Genomic DNA, 17436 nt, shown 5'->3' on the forward strand with positions numbered 1-17436 from the left:
CAGTAAAATTCCCGCTTTTTAGAATGAATTAGAAGATAACTCTTACGTAGTTAAACTAAAATACTCTTTGAGAGTTAATATATAAACTCTTAACACCAAGTGTTAAATTATCAACTCCAGACAGATTTGGTGTTTAACACTAAATCAGAGTTAACGTACCAACTCTCCAAAAAGAGTTAAATTAACACTCTCTGGTGTGGACCCATATAGACACTTTAATAGTGTTGAAATCAAATCCAACAGTGTTAATTTGGACATGCTGGATTTGCTGTGTATCATTCAGAACTGGTACATCTATCACTACGACCGTTTTCTTCTGTTTGTATACCACCTCTACGTCCAGTTGCTTAGTCACCACCATTTTGTTCATCTGTATCTGGAAGTCCCACAGGACTTCTTACAGGACCCTTAGCATTGTCATTTTCCACCACCCTAGGGGGTGTCTTGCTTGGTAGTTTCCAAGTCCATACCTGGACAAGCAAGCTGTCCATACCTGGACAGCTTGCTGTACTTCTTAGGCACCTTCTTTGTCGCACCTTTCTGCAGCTCCAATAGCTGGCTAACCTCTCTCCATGCTACCTTGATCTTAGACTCTAATCTCCTTCTCCATTGAGGGTACTGCTCCTTGTAGCTGTTCAACTTATAACTCATTGATCACTGCTGCCGTGACGTAATGGTAATGGTGACGGTAGGTATTGTCCGTAGTGCTGCATTCAAATGAGACACGCCCATAAGATCTTGTGGGATTTCAAGATACAGACATTAACCCTTTAAGACCTACCATAGAACCAAGTCCGCCAGAGCTTACTTTATATTTTTACATGCTGTGGAGCCATTTTTGGGAGCATTTCAAGTTGCTATACAACCATTATAGCCCAAATTTTAATAATATGTATGCATTAAGTCCATAGTAACTACATAAATTGCAAAAAAGTGCAATAAACTACAAAAAATTTGAAAATCGTCTTTGTTTTTTTCTACATATGTTTCTACTTACAGAAATTTAAGAGGTTTATCCCTCAAAACTTTAAATACAAAAAAGTTGCAAAAAACAGTTTACAACAACAGGAAATTTATTTTGAGTGTCTTTATAGTTTTATTTTTGAGATACACCAATTTTTATATACTGCAGAAAAAACAATCCTATAATGTAAATTTGCAGAGAAAACAGCATCGGCATAAAAATAAACTATTTCCAGCAGTGCAATTTGAGTTCTAAGCATCCCAGAAACTATTCAGAAAAGCATAAAATCAAACATGACTTTTAAAAACACCAGTAAAGGCTTATAAGGCCTACAAGTAAAAAACGACATTTTCCACAAAAATGACGTCACCTCCGGTTTCAGGGAGGTAATGGCGGACATGCGATAGTTCACACTGATGTCTATTTCAATGTAGGAAGTGTTCCGAACAGCTGATTGGATCAGCAAAGTGTGTTTCTGGAATATTATGTTTTTGTTCCTGCAAGAGCTTTTTATGCAATTTTTGCAAAGCTTTATGTGGAAGGAAACCATGAACTAGGACAAGCTGATGGCATAAGATGTAAGTACAACTCATTTGGTTTCATATGCAAAAAAAATTATTGCACTAGCTTATGTGGTTCCGGTTCTACCAGGATTTAAAAATAGTTCCGCAAAACAGAGCGTGCCGCTTCAACCGGCTTTAAAGGGTTAATGCATGAAGGAGCATTTCCACAGGTCCTTCCACCCTGCAGCTGTCAGACTGTACAATCAAAACTGCTCCCAACAAACATGTTTACATCAGCGCTGTACTTTGCACTAATCAATCGAACAACTACAACTGTTAGAACTTGCAAATTACTTTTCTCAGTTTATATATACTAACTTATTGGAAGTGAAATGTCTACTTTTTAACGCACAGGGACAATACACAATCTGTACTTTTCTAATTATTCTTAACTATTTAAACATCTTTCAGTATCCTACTCTGTTTGCACACTACAACCTGGGTTTACCACTTATCTGTACTTTAATTTTAATAACTGTACAGTACTGTTTTGGTAACTATTGTCCATGATGTAAATATGTTTACTTTGTGTGTTTTCGTTCTATGTTCTGTGTCCTATTCTGTTTCTAGATGTGGTTTTTTGTGATGTTACAACCAAACTTCCCCCGTTGGACAAGGACTATTCTATTCTATTCTATTCTATACTAAATTATTAGTATAATAATTTATACTAATAAATAATTTCTTAATTATAAAATAATTAAGAAATCTAAAACAAGTATTATTTGACATAAAACAATTTCCCTGTTTTTGTTAAAAATGTCCCTTTTTTTGTTCACATTTCAATTAAATTCCTGTCATATTTCATTGAATGCAAACAAAGAAACAAACCAAAAACAATGAAACAAACAAACAAAAGCAAACAAACAGTGATGGGTCAGTATTTGCTATATAATGGTACTACAAAATGTTTCTGTTGTTTGACACACAGCACAGATAAACAGTAACAAAGATTTCATGTTTATATGAAATACTTTGAAATAAACCAACCCTTTTCTGTATCTATACAGCAGAGGACTGAACTGTACTTCGACCTTACCACAGTGACAAATTCAAACGCAGTCTAACTTTCGATCACTTTTCCTCATTTATGTTTAAATGACATATGTACACCTACCACTGTGGTTAAGTAGCCTTAGAAACAAATAACATCAACATATACATGCATTTTGGGTTTGTGCATGACCAATGTACTCCAGCACTTAAACAAACATAGCTATACCTCTGCCTCTGGAACTCACTATATTTTAAACCCTGGTTAATACCCTAACTATATGCTGTGCTTGAGTGAACACTGATTTAGAGATTGGTTTAATGCCATGGCAGTCTTTTGTTTTGTAAATGTTGCTATGCAATTTTCTGGTAGGTGAATTTGTGGTAGGTACTGCTTTGCTTTGGGAAGCTACAGCCGTGCGCTTGCTTGTGCAACATTTAGATGTGTGGTAAATTTCAAAGTAGCATCCACATGCAAACACAGGGTTTCCCAGTGGCAACCAATGAATTCATTTTAATTAAATTCCAAGCATAAACATATAACATGGCAAACTTTACTCATTTCAAATTACATTTATGCTGGTAATTTTTCCCTTAGCTTTTGATACAAATGGAAATATTGTAAGCAATGGTATCTAACCACTGAGAAAAAACTCTGGACAAAATCATGTTTACATGGGATCATGAATTTATTTAGATTCTTAACTTTGGAATAATTATTTTTACATTAAGAAATACAGGTATAAATAATGTATAATTGAATAACATTATATGTATATTAAGAAATTATTCACAGAAAGAATTATAATTATTTAATTTAAATAACAACTAAAACTAAAGAATTTTATTATGTACTATTATGTAAACTGTGAAATGTCTGCTTGCAATAGTAACCATTTTTGAAACAAGGATATACTATGATTGGTTTTTGTTCATCAAATTTTTCTTGGTGTTCTTCTCAGGCTTAAACAAAATGATAAAACACTTGGGAGCAAATATACACATTATTAGTCCAAAGCTAGAGGCCAGAATGGCAAAAATCTCCACAACTACAGTGAATTTCCCAGGAGAGCTGACATATGCTGGGATAAAGGTGATCCACACTGCACAGAATATCAGCATGCTGAAAGTGATGAATTTGGCTTCATTGAAATTATCAGGTAATTTGCGGGCTAAGACAGCTAAAACAAAACAAAAGGAGGCAAGTAGGCCTATGTAGCCGAGAACAGCCCAGAAGCCAACAGGGGAGCCTAAATCGCATTCCAGTATGATTTTCTCCTTGTATGTGGTTAGATTTTTAATTGGGAATGGAGGGCTAAGTACCAACCAAATAGTACATATTAAAACTTGAATAAAGGTGAAAGACACAACAGTCATTCTTTGTTGTGGAGGACCAAACCATTTCATCACATTGCTACCTGGAAGTGTAGCTTTAAAAGCCATTAAAACCACTATAGTTTTCCCAAGTACGCAGGAGATACAGAGTACAAAGGTGATGCCAAACGCAGTGTGACGCAGCATGCAGGACCAATCAGATGGTGCTCCAATGAAAGTTAATGAACATAAGAAACACAGAGTCAGTGAGATGAGCAGCAGGAAGCTCAGCTCAGAGTTGTTGGCCCTGACAATTGGAGATGTCCTGTGATAAAAGAATACAGCCCCAGTTATGATGGCCAGACAAGCACCAAGAACTGAAAATGTAGCCAGGATAATCCCTAGGATGTCTTGAAATGAAAGAAATTCTACAGGCTTAGGGATACAAGTGTCTCTCTTTGCATTAGGCCAGAACTCTTTGTGACATGGTAAACAATCAGAAGAATCTAAATGGAAAGAATAAAGAAAATCAGAGAGGGCTTCTTGCAAAATATTCAGTGTTACAGACATTTGCCATAAAGGCATTTTAGGAAATATGGAAATAATTCTTTTCTACCTGTAGTATTACTAATCTCGCCCTCAGGACATGGTATACAATCATAGCAGCAGATGGGTTTTCCTTTCTGCAGCATTTTACGAGTTCCTGGAGGACAACTGGCACTGCACACTGACACCGGCACCTGTAAAAGACATAAAAACAGCAGAATAGATGTAATTATTACAGAGCTGTAATAATTCCATTCTTTAAAGTTTCATTCAGATTGTCATTACTTTTGTGGTACCCTCCATCCAGGTTATGTTTCTATTGATCCGGAACTCTTGGCCCACTGGCAGTGATGCATCATACAGCCCTACAGATACCATTTTAACATCTCCACTTTTACTTTTTTGCCAGTTAACCAGCTCATAAATTGCTACAGGATCCCCATTATCATTAAATGACATGTCATTCCCGTTTTGAGAAAAATGCACTGTTTTCAGCTGATTTAAAACCTGAAAGGATCAGTTAAGACAGGATGAGAGGGGAGAGGGAAAAAAGAAAACAATACTCTGTAATAATTTTTACTTTTACTATTAATAATTAATTTACATTAGCATTTTACTATGGGTAATGAAGTCACCGGAACTGATTTTTGACTGACCTGTTTGGACTCTAACCTGGTCAGTTTGTCACACTGAGATGTGACGTTTTTTCTCTGACACACTGCATTATGAATGGCATGTGCTATTGCATACACGGCCTTGTACACCATGTTAGTAATTCTAAGCTGAGACGTGTCAGTATATGGGCTTTGGAGATTCAGTATGTCTTCTTTTCCATCACACACGTTATTCTTTGTAGCAGCAGCACCTACAGATACAGAAAGACAGGGCAGATGATTTCACCATTGAATGAAAAATATTAGATGCCTTCTCTCTGATGCATTTAACCAATTATCTTAACATTCACAATCAGATTTGACAAAGGGTTAAAAAAAACATTGGAACTAAAATACTTGAACTTGACCTAAAAGTCTTTATATCAAGTGAGATTATTTTCACTGATGCATCCTTTTTCAAATTCATATTTCATTATTTTGTGGAAATGGATTTGCTCATGAAGCAGCAGCAGACTTTATAACACCATGAGTTTGTCAGAGTAATTTTAAAACTAAGAACACTTTATTACTTTTTTTCAGTGTGCAGTTGAATGCATCCTCCCAGAACTCTGTAAGCAATGCAGATGCTGCTACTTGAGAGGGAGACAGATTTAGCAGGAAATCTCTGAGACCTGGGATTAAAGACTTCTGAATCCCAAATCCAATGGCCCCAGCACAGAAACTGTACCTCATTAATTCTGGGCTGGTTACCCATGCCTCACTGCCTATCCACTGGCGCGGTGGGGAAGGATTATGTGAAAGCTCCTCCAACAGGATTGCCATATCCCCTATAGCTGCAAATGCCACAATAACCATAGCTGTAGACCTTGAGAGACAACATAACACATTAGAAGCTTTTTTGTTTTTAACTGTGTAAAATGCAAAGTATCAATCTCAATAACTTACTGTGGAATATGTCACCACAAAACATTTATTTATAAGAATGTAAACTAATCTCCACACAGTTAATATTAATGTGGAAACCTGCGAATAACATCTGCTACTCTCTGGATCCTGCTATGTGGGTGAGTCCGATAGAAAGATACAGAGTATTCCACACAGATCCCCTCTTTCTGTGCTGCTTGTAGAAAAGATGCCATGCCATTATTTCCATAATCCGAATCTGATCGAACAGCACCTATCCAAGTCCAGCCAAAGTGTTTTACCATCTTGGCTAGTGCACCAGCTTGGAACTTATCACTGGGAATTGTTCTGAAAAAATTCGGGTACTGCTGCTTGTCAGACAAGCATGCACATGTGGCAAAGTGGCTAACCTAAAGCAAAAGAGGAAACAAAACTCTTTCAATGACAGCACAATCAAAAATAATTCACATCCATATTTCCAATCTAAAGTTTCCAGAAATTCAAATATTTACCTGAGGAACCTTAAAGGAACTGATGACTCGTGACAAGCTGATGGATGGTGTAGACCCAGACTCACCAACAACAGCCATCACCATACCAGATTGGGAGCAGTTATTGCCAATGTAAAACACAGTGTCCAAGCTATTCAAAAACTGAAATGCCACATGCACCGCCACAAGCACAGATGCACATGAATCATAGATCTGATACCCGAGTTTGATTCCAGGTAGCAGGTCTGTGCTGTTGTTAATCTGTTCAATGGCAAAGATCATTGCACGTGAGAATCGCAGCTCTCGAGATTCCATGCTGGAGACACACAATTATGTTACTGTTAGAATTTAGCCTACAAAAACTTAGATCAGGTTAAATTTCAAGAAATCACCCTAACAAACAGGCTTTTTTGGACTATGGTCAGATGATCACTGTAATATATCTTTTGATTAAAGGCATGACAGGGTAACCCTGAGCCATTTATTATGAGAAACTAATGTAAAATACAAAGAGGAAGTCAAATTATTTTTTATATAAAAATATTAAGTAACACATTTATAAAGCAATTGCTTAACACACTATATAATTTCAGTTTTTAAAACAATAAGCAGAATGTCTATGGATTACTCAGTATTTTTACATATACTAAAATAAAAGCAAAGAATTTTCAGCCCAGTACAAAAGCAATGCAGCATCCTTTTAGCACCAATTTCTCTCTCTTACTGACCTCCCACTGCATCTTACTGGCTCAGGCATGGTGGTGTAGTTATTGTTAACTGTGTGCACATAGTTGTGAATAGAAAAAATACCACCAATAGTGAAGTCTCCATCCATTGAGAATACAGGTAGACGAGTGCTACCCTGCGGCTTACAATTCACAGATGAAACCACAGTACCAGCTAGAGCCCCTGTAAGTGGAGTCCTCTGATACAAATCATTTAGAGAAACACCCAAGGCAGCAGCTGAGTTCAGGTGAAACAAACATACAGCCAATACCAGACCAATGAAAGCCACCGCTTTCTCCATCCCTGCTTGATGTCAGGTGTTTCTATATAGCAAGCTTGTGTTCTCACTCATTTTTATAGCTTATCACACCCACTAGTTTTGGTATAACTTTTCAAAAGATCACGCCCTTACCTAGTAGCCTTTAATTAAGTCTATATGTTCTATGAACTATGGATATAGCAATATGATCATATCTCTGTTTTCCTCTTGTGAGCCATTACCCAATTTGAATATCTTTTCTAATTTAAATTTAGATACACATCTAATTGATTGATTTTAACAATAAGATATTCTATGATTTATTGTTTCACTACAAATATTTAAAAAAATATTCAGGAAATATATCATTCTAAAACTTGGCTCTAAGTTCAATTTAAAGTTCACTGCTATGTAATTTATATTCACAATTGTCATTGGCTGGGTCTCTCACATGCAGTGCCAGCATTTTGAATTTATTTCTCTATTATTGAGTTTCTTATGTTAGGTTTGTGATTATTAGTTCATGTTTTATTCGTATTTAGGGTTAAGCTGAGCTTTAGGTTAGCCATCATTTATCATCTGTCTCCTTGGTTTTTGTGTTTGGTTTCTTGTCTAGTCTAGTCTGTCAAACTTGTGTTGTCATGTCTATATCTCCATGTTTCCTCGTTTATTTTGAAGGAGTCTTGTCTTCTTTGTCATTGTGTTTAGTTTCACTTAACCTGTGACTGTCACGGCGAGTGAGATGAGCCGTGTGGAAGTAATTTCCTCTTGTACTTACCCACTGTAGTGTATATTTCAGTGTTTTTTCTGTAACGCTACCGATCTCCGACTTGTATCCCCATGTAATGTCTGTGTTGTGTGTGTAAGGTCGGGGGTCCCATTTCACTGCAGGGCAACCTGCATGTAGCGAATAAAGCTTTGATTGATTGATTGATTAATTGATAAAGGAGGATCCAAATGCAGGCACTTGTAAAGGTGTGATGGTGGTTTATTAACCCTTTACAGCTGATCGGAGTGGGCACGCTCTGTTTTGCGTAACTATTTTTAAATCCCAGTAGCACTGCAACCACGTAAGCTAGCGCAAAAAATTTTTTTGCATATGAAACCGGAGGAGTTGTACTTACATCTTATGCCATCAGCTTGTCCTAGGTCACGGTTTCCTTCCACATAAAGCTTTGCAAAAACTGCATAAAAAGCGCTTGCAGGAACAAAAACATAATATTCCAGAAACACGCTTTACCGATCCAATCAGCTGGTCATAACACTTCCTACGTTGGAATAGACGTCAGCGCGAACTTTTGCATTTCTGCCATTACCTCCCCGAAACCGGAAGTGACGTCATTTTCGCGGAAATGTAGTCTTTTTTACTATCAGGGCCTCAGGGCCTATACCCGTCTTTTTAAAAGTTATCTTTGACTTTATGACTTTCTGTGTCGTTTCTGGGATGCTTAGGACTCATATTGCACTGCTGGAAATAGTTTATTTTGATGCATATGCTGCTTTTTTTGCAAATTTGCAGTATAATATTTATTTTCGTTTTTCCTGCAGTGTATAAAAATTGGTGTATTTCAAAAATAAAACTATGAAGACACTCAAAATAAATTTCCTGTGGTGGGAAACTATTTTGTGCAACTTTTTTGTATTTACAGTTTTGAGGGATACGCCTCTTAAATTTCTCTAACTACAAATATATGTTAAAAAAGCAAAAACGATTTTCAATTCTTTTGTAGTTTATTGCACTTTTTTGCAATTTTTGTAATTACTATGCACTTAATGAATACATATTATTAAAATCTGGGCTATAATGGTTGTATTGATGTATAGCAACTTGAAATGCTCCCAAAAATGGCTCCACAGCATGTAAAAATATAATATAAGCTCTGGCGGACTTGGTTCTATGGTAGGTCTTAAAGGGTTAAACACAAAATAAAAATGGACAAATGGCAAACGGAGGAAGGACTAAACTATACTGGGAACAAACTAACTACTGGACACGAACCTGAACAAGAATGAGAGCAAGCTGAGGCAGACGATGGTTGACAGCAGGGAAAACACACGAGTGAGACATGGTGGATACACAGACGGACAAGCAACTACAATGACAGAAGACTTAAATACACTCAGAGAAACACAGGAAGATTACACACAGGTGGGGGACACAGTTGGGAGTAATTAACGAGACGAGACAAAAAAAAATCTAATAAGTAAATTTTAAGAGCGGACATTTATTGATATATAGTTGCATTTTCGAAACATGGGTTAAAAAATGGACACAGAGCATGTCTATGAGAATGGACAGATCATGTATAGCAGTATAGATGGGTTTGATTTGATTATACTGATGATAGTAAAGTCAAATCTAAAGCCAAAAAACCCTATATCTGATGCAGCTCCAGAGACGTGTCAAAATTTTCTAAATATTCTTCTATTGTGTTCTCGAGATTTTAAAAAAAATATTTTGTTTTCCTTGATTTGGTTTTAAGTGTATATTTTGAGATTTTCATGCCATAATCTAATTGGCTACACATTTCCAAACACAGGGTCAGAAGAAAAGAAAAGAAAAAAAAAGTCTTCGCTCCAAAAAATGGTAATAAACACATTAAAAAGATTATTTAATTTTTTTTACTGTTTTTTTATGTTTAAAACTATATGATGATGACATAGAACAAGAATTTATGAACATGGGATGGGATATGAGAATTCCAATTGACAGCTGCTATAAATAGATTAGTGTATGATATGACTGACTGGACCATAATGCTGGAAATTTAAAGGCTTTAAAGACCCAGGCCATGGCCCTGGGTCTTTGACCCAGAGTTTTGGGTTTTGCACTAGTTTGTTTATTGGTTACTTTTGTTCCTTGCTGATTTTTCCCCATTATTGTAAATCTTCTGTGTTTAGGGTTTTGTTTTCGCTACCATTGTAATCTGATTTTCTTTTAGTGTTTCTTGTCCATATTTTGAATTCCTTGGGTTTAAGTCTAGCCTTCCTATCCTCTTGTATCTTGTCAAGTCTTTGTTAATGCATCTCTATTATTATTTTTGTTTTTTTGTTTTTTGTTTTTTTTTTTTGGGGGGGGGGGGGGTTATGTGGTCTTTTACATTTTGTGTCTTGTATTTAGTATTACTTCCTTTATTGTGCCTTCATTACTTTTGTCCGTCTTTTTGCCATGGCGTGTCTAGCCTTCCTGTCATGTTCAAATCTGACCAGTTTACAACTTAAAACACTCATAAATATTGTGTTTTACATCTCATTGCCTCAAGGCCTTATTATATTCTCCACACATGCACTTGAACATATAAAAGTGATGATCACCTCTTCCATTGAATTGAGTGTTTTAATACTACTACTACTCTACACTCAGAAAAATTATGGTTCTTAAATGGTTCTTCAGATGTCTTCATGGTTCTTTAAAGAACCATCATACAGTGGGGCAAAAAAGTATTTAGTCAGCCACCAATTGTGCAAGTTCCCCCACCTAAAATGATGACAGAGGTCAGTAATTTGCACCAGAGGTACACTTCAACTGTGAGAGACAGAATGTGAAAAAAAATCCATGAATCCACATGGTAGGATTTGTAAAGAATTTATTCGTAACTCAGGGTGGAAAATAACTATTTGGTCAATAACAAAAATACAACTCAATACTTTGTAACATAACCTTTGTTGGCAATAACAGAGGTCAAACGTTTACTATAGGTCTTTACCAGGTTTGCACACACAGTAGCTGGTATTTTGGCCCATTCCTCCATGCAGATCTTCTCGAGAGCAGTGATGTTTTGGGGCTGTCGCCGAGCAACACGGACTTTCAACTCCCGCCACAGATTTTCTATGGGGTTGAGGTCTGGAGACTGGCTAGGCCACTCCAGGACTTTCAAATGCTTCTTACGGAGCCACTCCTTTGTTGCCCGGGCGGTGTGTTTTGGATCATTGTCATGTTGGAAGACCCAGCCTCGTTTCATCTTCAAAGTTCTCACTGATGGAAGGAGGTTTTGGCTCAAAATCTCACGATACATGGCCCCATTCATTCTGTCCTTAACACGGATCAGTCGTCCTGTCCCCTTGGCAGAAAAACAGCCCCATAGCATGATGTTTCCACCCCCATGCTTCACAGCAGGTATGGTGTTCTTGGGATGCAACTCAGTATTCTTCTTCCTCCAAACACGACGAGTTGAGTTTATACCAAAAAGTTCTACTTTGGTTTCATCTGACCACATGACATTCTCCCAATCCTCTGCTGTATCATCCATGTGCTCTCTGGCAAACTTCAGACGGGCCTGGACATGCACTGGCTTCAGCTGCGGAACACGTCTGGCACTGTGGGATTTGATTCCCTGCCGTTGTAGTGTGTTACTGATGGTGACCTTTGTTACTTTGGTCCCAGCTCTCTGCAGGTCATTCACCAGGTCCTCCCGTGTGGTTCTGGGATCTTTGCTCACCGTTCTCATGATCATTTTGACCCCACGGGATGAGATCTTGCGTGGAGCCCCAGATCAAGGGAGATTATCAGTGGTCTTGTATGTCTTCCATTTTCTGATGGTTGCTCCCACAGTTGATTTTTTCACACCAAGCTGCTTGCCTATTGTAGATTCACTCTTCCCAGTCTGGGGCAGGTCTACAATACTTTTCCTGGTGTCCTTCAAAAGCTCTTTGGTCTTGGCCATGGCGGAGTTTGGAGTCTGACTGTTTGAGGCTGTGGACAGGTGTCTTTTATACAGATGATGAGTTCAAACAGGTGCCATTCATACAGGTAACGAGTGGGGGACAGAAAAGCTTCTTACAGAAGACGTTACAGGTCTGTGAGAGCCAGAGATTTTCCTTGTTTGAGGTGACCAAATACTTATTTTCCACCCTAATTTACGAATAAATTCTTTACAAATCCTACCATGTGAATGAACAAAAGTATTTTACCAGAACAATATAATCTGCAGTACAATCATTGCTTTAACAATGTAACCGATAGTTTTAAGATTGCCTTAAGAGGCTTATGCATACTGTTATCATATTAACCTTGTATTCCAGATGAAGTTATAACTATTTCATACATATTGCATATCTGTGCTTATTTTGAGTTGATGTTCGGTTCATTAAGGGTCTTAAGCTTCACTGGCGTGACTGTCCAGGTGATACATGCTGAGGGAAACTAGAACATAGAAGGAATTGCAATACATGCTTACAAAACACTTATATCAGGTCATTTTTATTATCGTTTATAAGTTCATATTCTTGTATTATGCCTTTAGTAGAGGTTCTTGATTAAAACATTTATTTAGTAGATGACATATACATAGTTTCAGTTCGGTTATTACATATATGAGAGTGGCTTCTGTCTCTCTGTCTGGTGAGAGGTCAGGAGCTAGTCGGCGAGGTGAAATAGGGTGCAATTGTGGTTAGCACACAGACACACACACACACGTAGACACACACACACGTACACACACACACACTCAGTTAGAGAGAATCATTTATAGGTGAAAGTTTAATAATGTTTTGCTCGGGGTTGCAAAAAGAGCAGTTTGTATATCTAAAGAGGTAAGACACTACCTGTTGAATTATTTCCAAAGTGTGTCAAATTGGGCTGTGAAAATTAAAAGTCTACTCACTGAAATTACTGGTAAATGTCTGTTTGGATTTTGGTGAAAATCTTGTGACAGTACTGAGGATTTAATACGGTTGGACCATTCATTTAAAGCAGTTGAACTGCTGAATGATTTTAGTATATTAGGGAATTTGGTTATTGTTTGGGGTAGAGCCCCTGTTAGTTATAAGGTTGGACCTACTACAGTCTAACACTTTTTGGGTGTTTTACTGTTGTTCCAAAGTATTATAAATTACTCAATAACGCCTGTTGGACTGGTAGGAAGCGCATTTCTCGGAGGTAACGCTCCCTACTTGCCTTAGACGTAGGGCATTTTCCTGTGAGGAGAACAGGGGTAGTATGGTTGGCAACCGGGGAGAACTTGGCAAGGTTATTATCATTAAGGAAAACTAACGAAATAACGAAAACTACAAGTGAAAAAACATTTTTGTTAACGGAAATAAAAATAAAAACAAAAAAAGGAAAACTAACTAAAACTGTAATGAGTGTTCACAAAACTAACTAAAATAATTGAATTTATAGCAAAAATGTGTTTAGTTTTCGTAGATGTGTGTGTGTCATACAATAGTCAAGGGTGAAAATGAAGTTTAGTTTCCAGATTTATTTCTTGCTGTCTAATTATGCCAACAGGTGGCAAGTACGTTAGTCGAGTCGTCTGTGTCGCTGTTCCGTCCACGCGCAGAATCATGTCAGGAAAAGTCGAGAGAAAGCGCCAGAGTCCAGTTTGGGATTGCTTTGAATATGACTGTGTTTTGGATAAAGCAAGTGTCTTGTAGTGGAAAGAGATAAATTATGAGGGACATTTCTAAAAGGAAAAAAATCCCACGAACCTTAAAGTGCACTTGAAAAGCTGACACAAGAAGGCTAACCTAGCTTACCTTGAGAAGGTAAGGGAGCACACTCAACCCTCGTCCCCAGAAAACAAGCTAACCCCAGGCAAGGCGGTGTGATGCATCCCGAGACAACAGGACGGGGATATCTACATAACTGTGTGAGTCAATTGCCTTCAAAAAGTTTATCAATTCACTTGAACCAAAATTACGAACACCCGGTTCTGCAAGAGTTAATAGTCTCATTGGGGCCAAGATATACATTTTATAGTTGCCTCGTATCAATGGTTGTTCATCTGCCTTTATTTATTTATTTATTTAAAGAACCCATAGGTGGGAATGTGAGTTGTCTGTCTCTGCGTGTTAGCCCTGCAACAGATAGACGACCTGTCCGGGGTGCAGGGTATGGTAGCTGGAATAGCAACATACCCAAGGATAAGCAGAAGAGAATGACTGATATGATGAAACTGGGATTTTGTTACACTTAATTATTGCAAACACAACTAAAACTATAACTGAAACTAATCAAAACTAAACTGAAACTAAGGATTTTCAAAAAAATTAAAATTAAACTAAACTAGCAAACAATTGGTAAAAACTAATTAAAACTGATATAAAATTGAAAATCTGAAGTCAAAACTAAATAAAAATAAAAACTAATGAAAATTGCAAAACTATTAAAACCCTGCTATGTATAAGATAATACAGATGCATAAAATAAACACTCCCAAAACAGAATAAATTATTACAAAATATTAATAAAAACTATAAAAATGGAGGCAACTTTGCTTGTGGTAGAATGTATACAATGTATGAAAAAATCTTTATTGCAGATACTAATTTCACTAATTTAATAATACTAATTTTGTATTGTAACATTTATGACTTTCATGCTTTCATAGTGGTACTTAGGAGAGCTTGACATTTTTATCAGGTGGTACACACTGTAAAAAGTTTGAGGAACACTGATAAGTGTATGTGTGCTTTTGGAAAACATTTGAAGCTGCTGTACAGAATCTTTGAAACAAGCTTAAAACATTTTTAGAATATAAACAGAGCACTCTGCTTTTCTTTACAGCTCCACACTCCACCAGGGCACCGTTTGGCACTTTCTGATAGTGTGCAAATGTGATCTACGTACTGCGGCAGTCATACAGACAACTGGACAGTCCAAAAGTTGGCCTAACTATTACTGGCTGAGGTTTTAGTAGAATTGTGGTTGAACCACATAAAAATATATCATTAATTTTAATCTCTCCAATCAATTAAAATGTTATGTTGGAATGTTGTTAAAGAGGGTCAAAAATGTTTCAACCCAGTTTGTTTTGTTTTGCAGCTTTAATATAGGGAGGACACAACTTCCAGATTGTGTGAGTAAAATCACGTTTTTTTTTTCTCTTTGTCAGTTTAACAGTTTCTGTTTTGCCTGTCACTGTTCCCTGTCTGTTTTCTTACCTGGTTCTTCCTGACCTTGTACTTTCTCCTCACGTTCCCCTCTTTCCTCTCTCCCTCTTTGGACTGACAATCTGATATGGTTTACAAAAGCGAAGAACAGTGCGTTTATTCACAGTGAACACAATCACCAAGTGGCTATATACAACGTGCAGGGGAAACGGGTCCGGGTCGCCAGGGTCCGTGGGAAACAGGGTTAGGGGGAAGGGTGCTCCACACTAGCGAAGACTAGAGCAGACTGGCCATCTTTTTTTTGTTTTTTGTTTTTTTTTGTTTGTTTTCTGTGTCCCGTTTGGATCTTTAGCCATCAGAATTGTTGTCTTAAGGCCAAGAAAGATGCCAAGCGGATTTATTTTACCAAGTGGATCATCATGGCCTTGCCATATTGGTCCATTTGATTGACCTTTATTGTAATCTATATCACTAAAGCACTTCTGGATTGATGCAAACTGCATTTCGTTGCCCTGTACCTGTGCATGTGCAATGACAATAAAGTTGAATTCTATTCTATTCTAATTCTATTCTAATTATGAATTTATTTTATTTTCAGTTGCTACAAATGGGACAGACATGACTGGGGGATAGGACAGGGAGAAAGAATGAAAGAAAGAGAGGGTGAGAAAGAAAACCAAAGGGGAGAAGAGACGGTGAGAAGGGGGGAAGAAAGAGAAAAAAGAAAAAAAAGAAAAGAAAAACAAACAAAACACCTGGATCACCTGTATAGATAAAAAAAACAGAAGAGAAAGCAAACAACAAAGAACAACATAATAAAATAAACAGCACCATCACAATAAACTAGCTAGCAGTAGATAACAGTAGATACTAAATAATAAACGATATTGTGCAGCACGCAAGATAGACAGCGCACAATGTGCTTTGAGGCAACAGCCAAGAAAGCTGTAGTCCGCGTCTGTGAACACCCGTGTGTACACCTGTGTGCATCAGCATGCTTGTATTCCAAAGGTTTCTCCATGTAACGATCTGCTAGGGAGTGTGGGGAGCCATAGCCCCGTCCACCAGGGTATGAAGCAGGTATGGAGGAGATCCAGGCCCCAGGTATCCAGAGGCCCCAGAGTACAAGGACCCGAGGAGGACCACCAAAGGGCGGGGAACCGTGCCACCCTCCTGGGAAGAGCTGAGTAGAGCCCCAAAGGAGAGGTCACCCCGCAGCTACGGAGCAGAGGCCAGAGGGGGTTGCAGTGGCGTGCCCGCGAGCTCTGCTGGCGGCCAGCTGTGCCAGAGAGGACCGAGCTTCAGGCCCAGAGGCCTGAGGGCATCCCACTCCCCATAAGGAGCCCAGCCGGGCCACAGGCTCCCGGCCCCGCCAATCAGCCACCAGGAGTGAGCCGGTACATACGTGAGCGCCCAGCCCCAGGCAACAAGGACCACCAACACAACGTCTGAGGGCATCAGCCACCGGCAGGGAGTGTGGTGAGGGGAGATAGGTCTCCGTACTTTAGAGGGCCTGAGATGTACCCAGAGAGGTTGAGTCTAAGACCCAACCTGATATATAGACACAGACGAACAGGCACACGCGGACACAGACGTGCATTCCCACCCCATATGCACAACCAAATACTCGGCACTCACCCAACATGTAGACAGACACAAATAGACACTGCACAGACAGTCGCGCTCCCCAAACATACTCTATATCCCAGGTTCAGGTACCCCCGCCCTCAGAGGGGCAAGCCGCACCTAGACCCAGGAGATGTAACCCTTCTCTCTGGGGTGGAGGCAAGCAGACCACCTCCCTATCTGCAGTAGCGGGGAGGCCCCGCATCCCAGACCCCAGTCTGACGGCCAGCACCTCCTCCCAGCCCCCCAGCCCTGACGGCTAACAGAACCGGGGTGAGTGAAGACCTCAAACCTCCCTACGCCCGCTCATATGTAGTGTTGCTGTGTGCTGTTCTAAAGTGCATTTAAAACTCAGGAGAGCATGGTACTAGCTTCCTATCAGAGAGCAGCACGGCTCTTCCCGAAAACCCTTAGTGTCTAAATGCATTTAAAATTGAGGGTAGGGCACCAGCACCAGAGGTGGGTTGGAGTACACCGACCATCCTCTGGATGCTGTAAAATGTGCCCACCCCCAAGGCCCTATATGTATGTGTTATGTGAGAGTGTGAGTAATGTGGATGTCTAGGTTGCAGAATAAAATTGAGGCACAGGCGGCCAGAAGGGG

General features: G+C 38.7%; 1 protein-coding gene across 2 annotated transcripts; it reads right to left on the reverse strand.

Moving 5' to 3' along the window:
* Window positions 1–3435: 3435 nt before the first annotated feature.
* Window positions 3436–7145, reverse strand: LOC147314732 (extracellular calcium-sensing receptor-like). 2 transcript variants are annotated; one of them, XM_086260227.1, is made up of 8 exons: window positions 7117–7145; window positions 6410–6704; window positions 6018–6307; window positions 5564–5859; window positions 5037–5245; window positions 4666–4887; window positions 4451–4574; window positions 3436–4340 (listed from the first exon to the last, which is right to left on the reverse strand). In XM_086260227.1, the coding sequence occupies exons 1-8, from the start codon at window positions 7143–7145 to the stop codon at window positions 3436–3438; spliced, it is 2370 nt and encodes a 789-aa protein (XP_086116353.1). The 2 variants fall into 2 exon arrangements, with proteins under 2 accessions (XP_086116353.1, XP_086116354.1); XM_086260228.1 differs by lacking the exon at window positions 7117–7145 and having other exon boundaries at window positions 5037–5228; window positions 5556–5859; window positions 6410–6685.
* Between the last annotated feature and the right edge of the window lie 10291 nt (window positions 7146–17436).

This window comes from Aulonocara sp. 'chitande type north' Nkhata Bay, linkage group LG14, assembly GCF_057382095.1.
Source record: "Aulonocara sp. 'chitande type north' Nkhata Bay isolate Kocher_YH1m ecotype deep benthic linkage group LG14, A_spYH_male_GT1.1, whole genome shotgun sequence".
Classification (NCBI taxonomy): domain Eukaryota; kingdom Metazoa; phylum Chordata; class Actinopteri; order Cichliformes; family Cichlidae; genus Aulonocara; species Aulonocara sp. 'chitande type north' Nkhata Bay.

Bases quoted from the DNA above. Each gene is read 5' to 3' on its own strand.
- LOC147314732 (XM_086260227.1), bottom strand. From the start codon at position 7,145: ATGCCTGAGCCAGTAAGATGCAGTGGGAG. The intron at 5,246-5,563 runs GTAATAAAGTGT...CTGTATCTGTAG, and splicing joins CAACTGCACACTGAAAAAAA to GTGCTGCTGCTACAAAGAAT. The intron at 4,341-4,450 runs GTAGAAAAGAAT...CTTTCCATTTAG, and splicing joins CGAGATTAGTAATACTACAG to ATTCTTCTGATTGTTTACCA.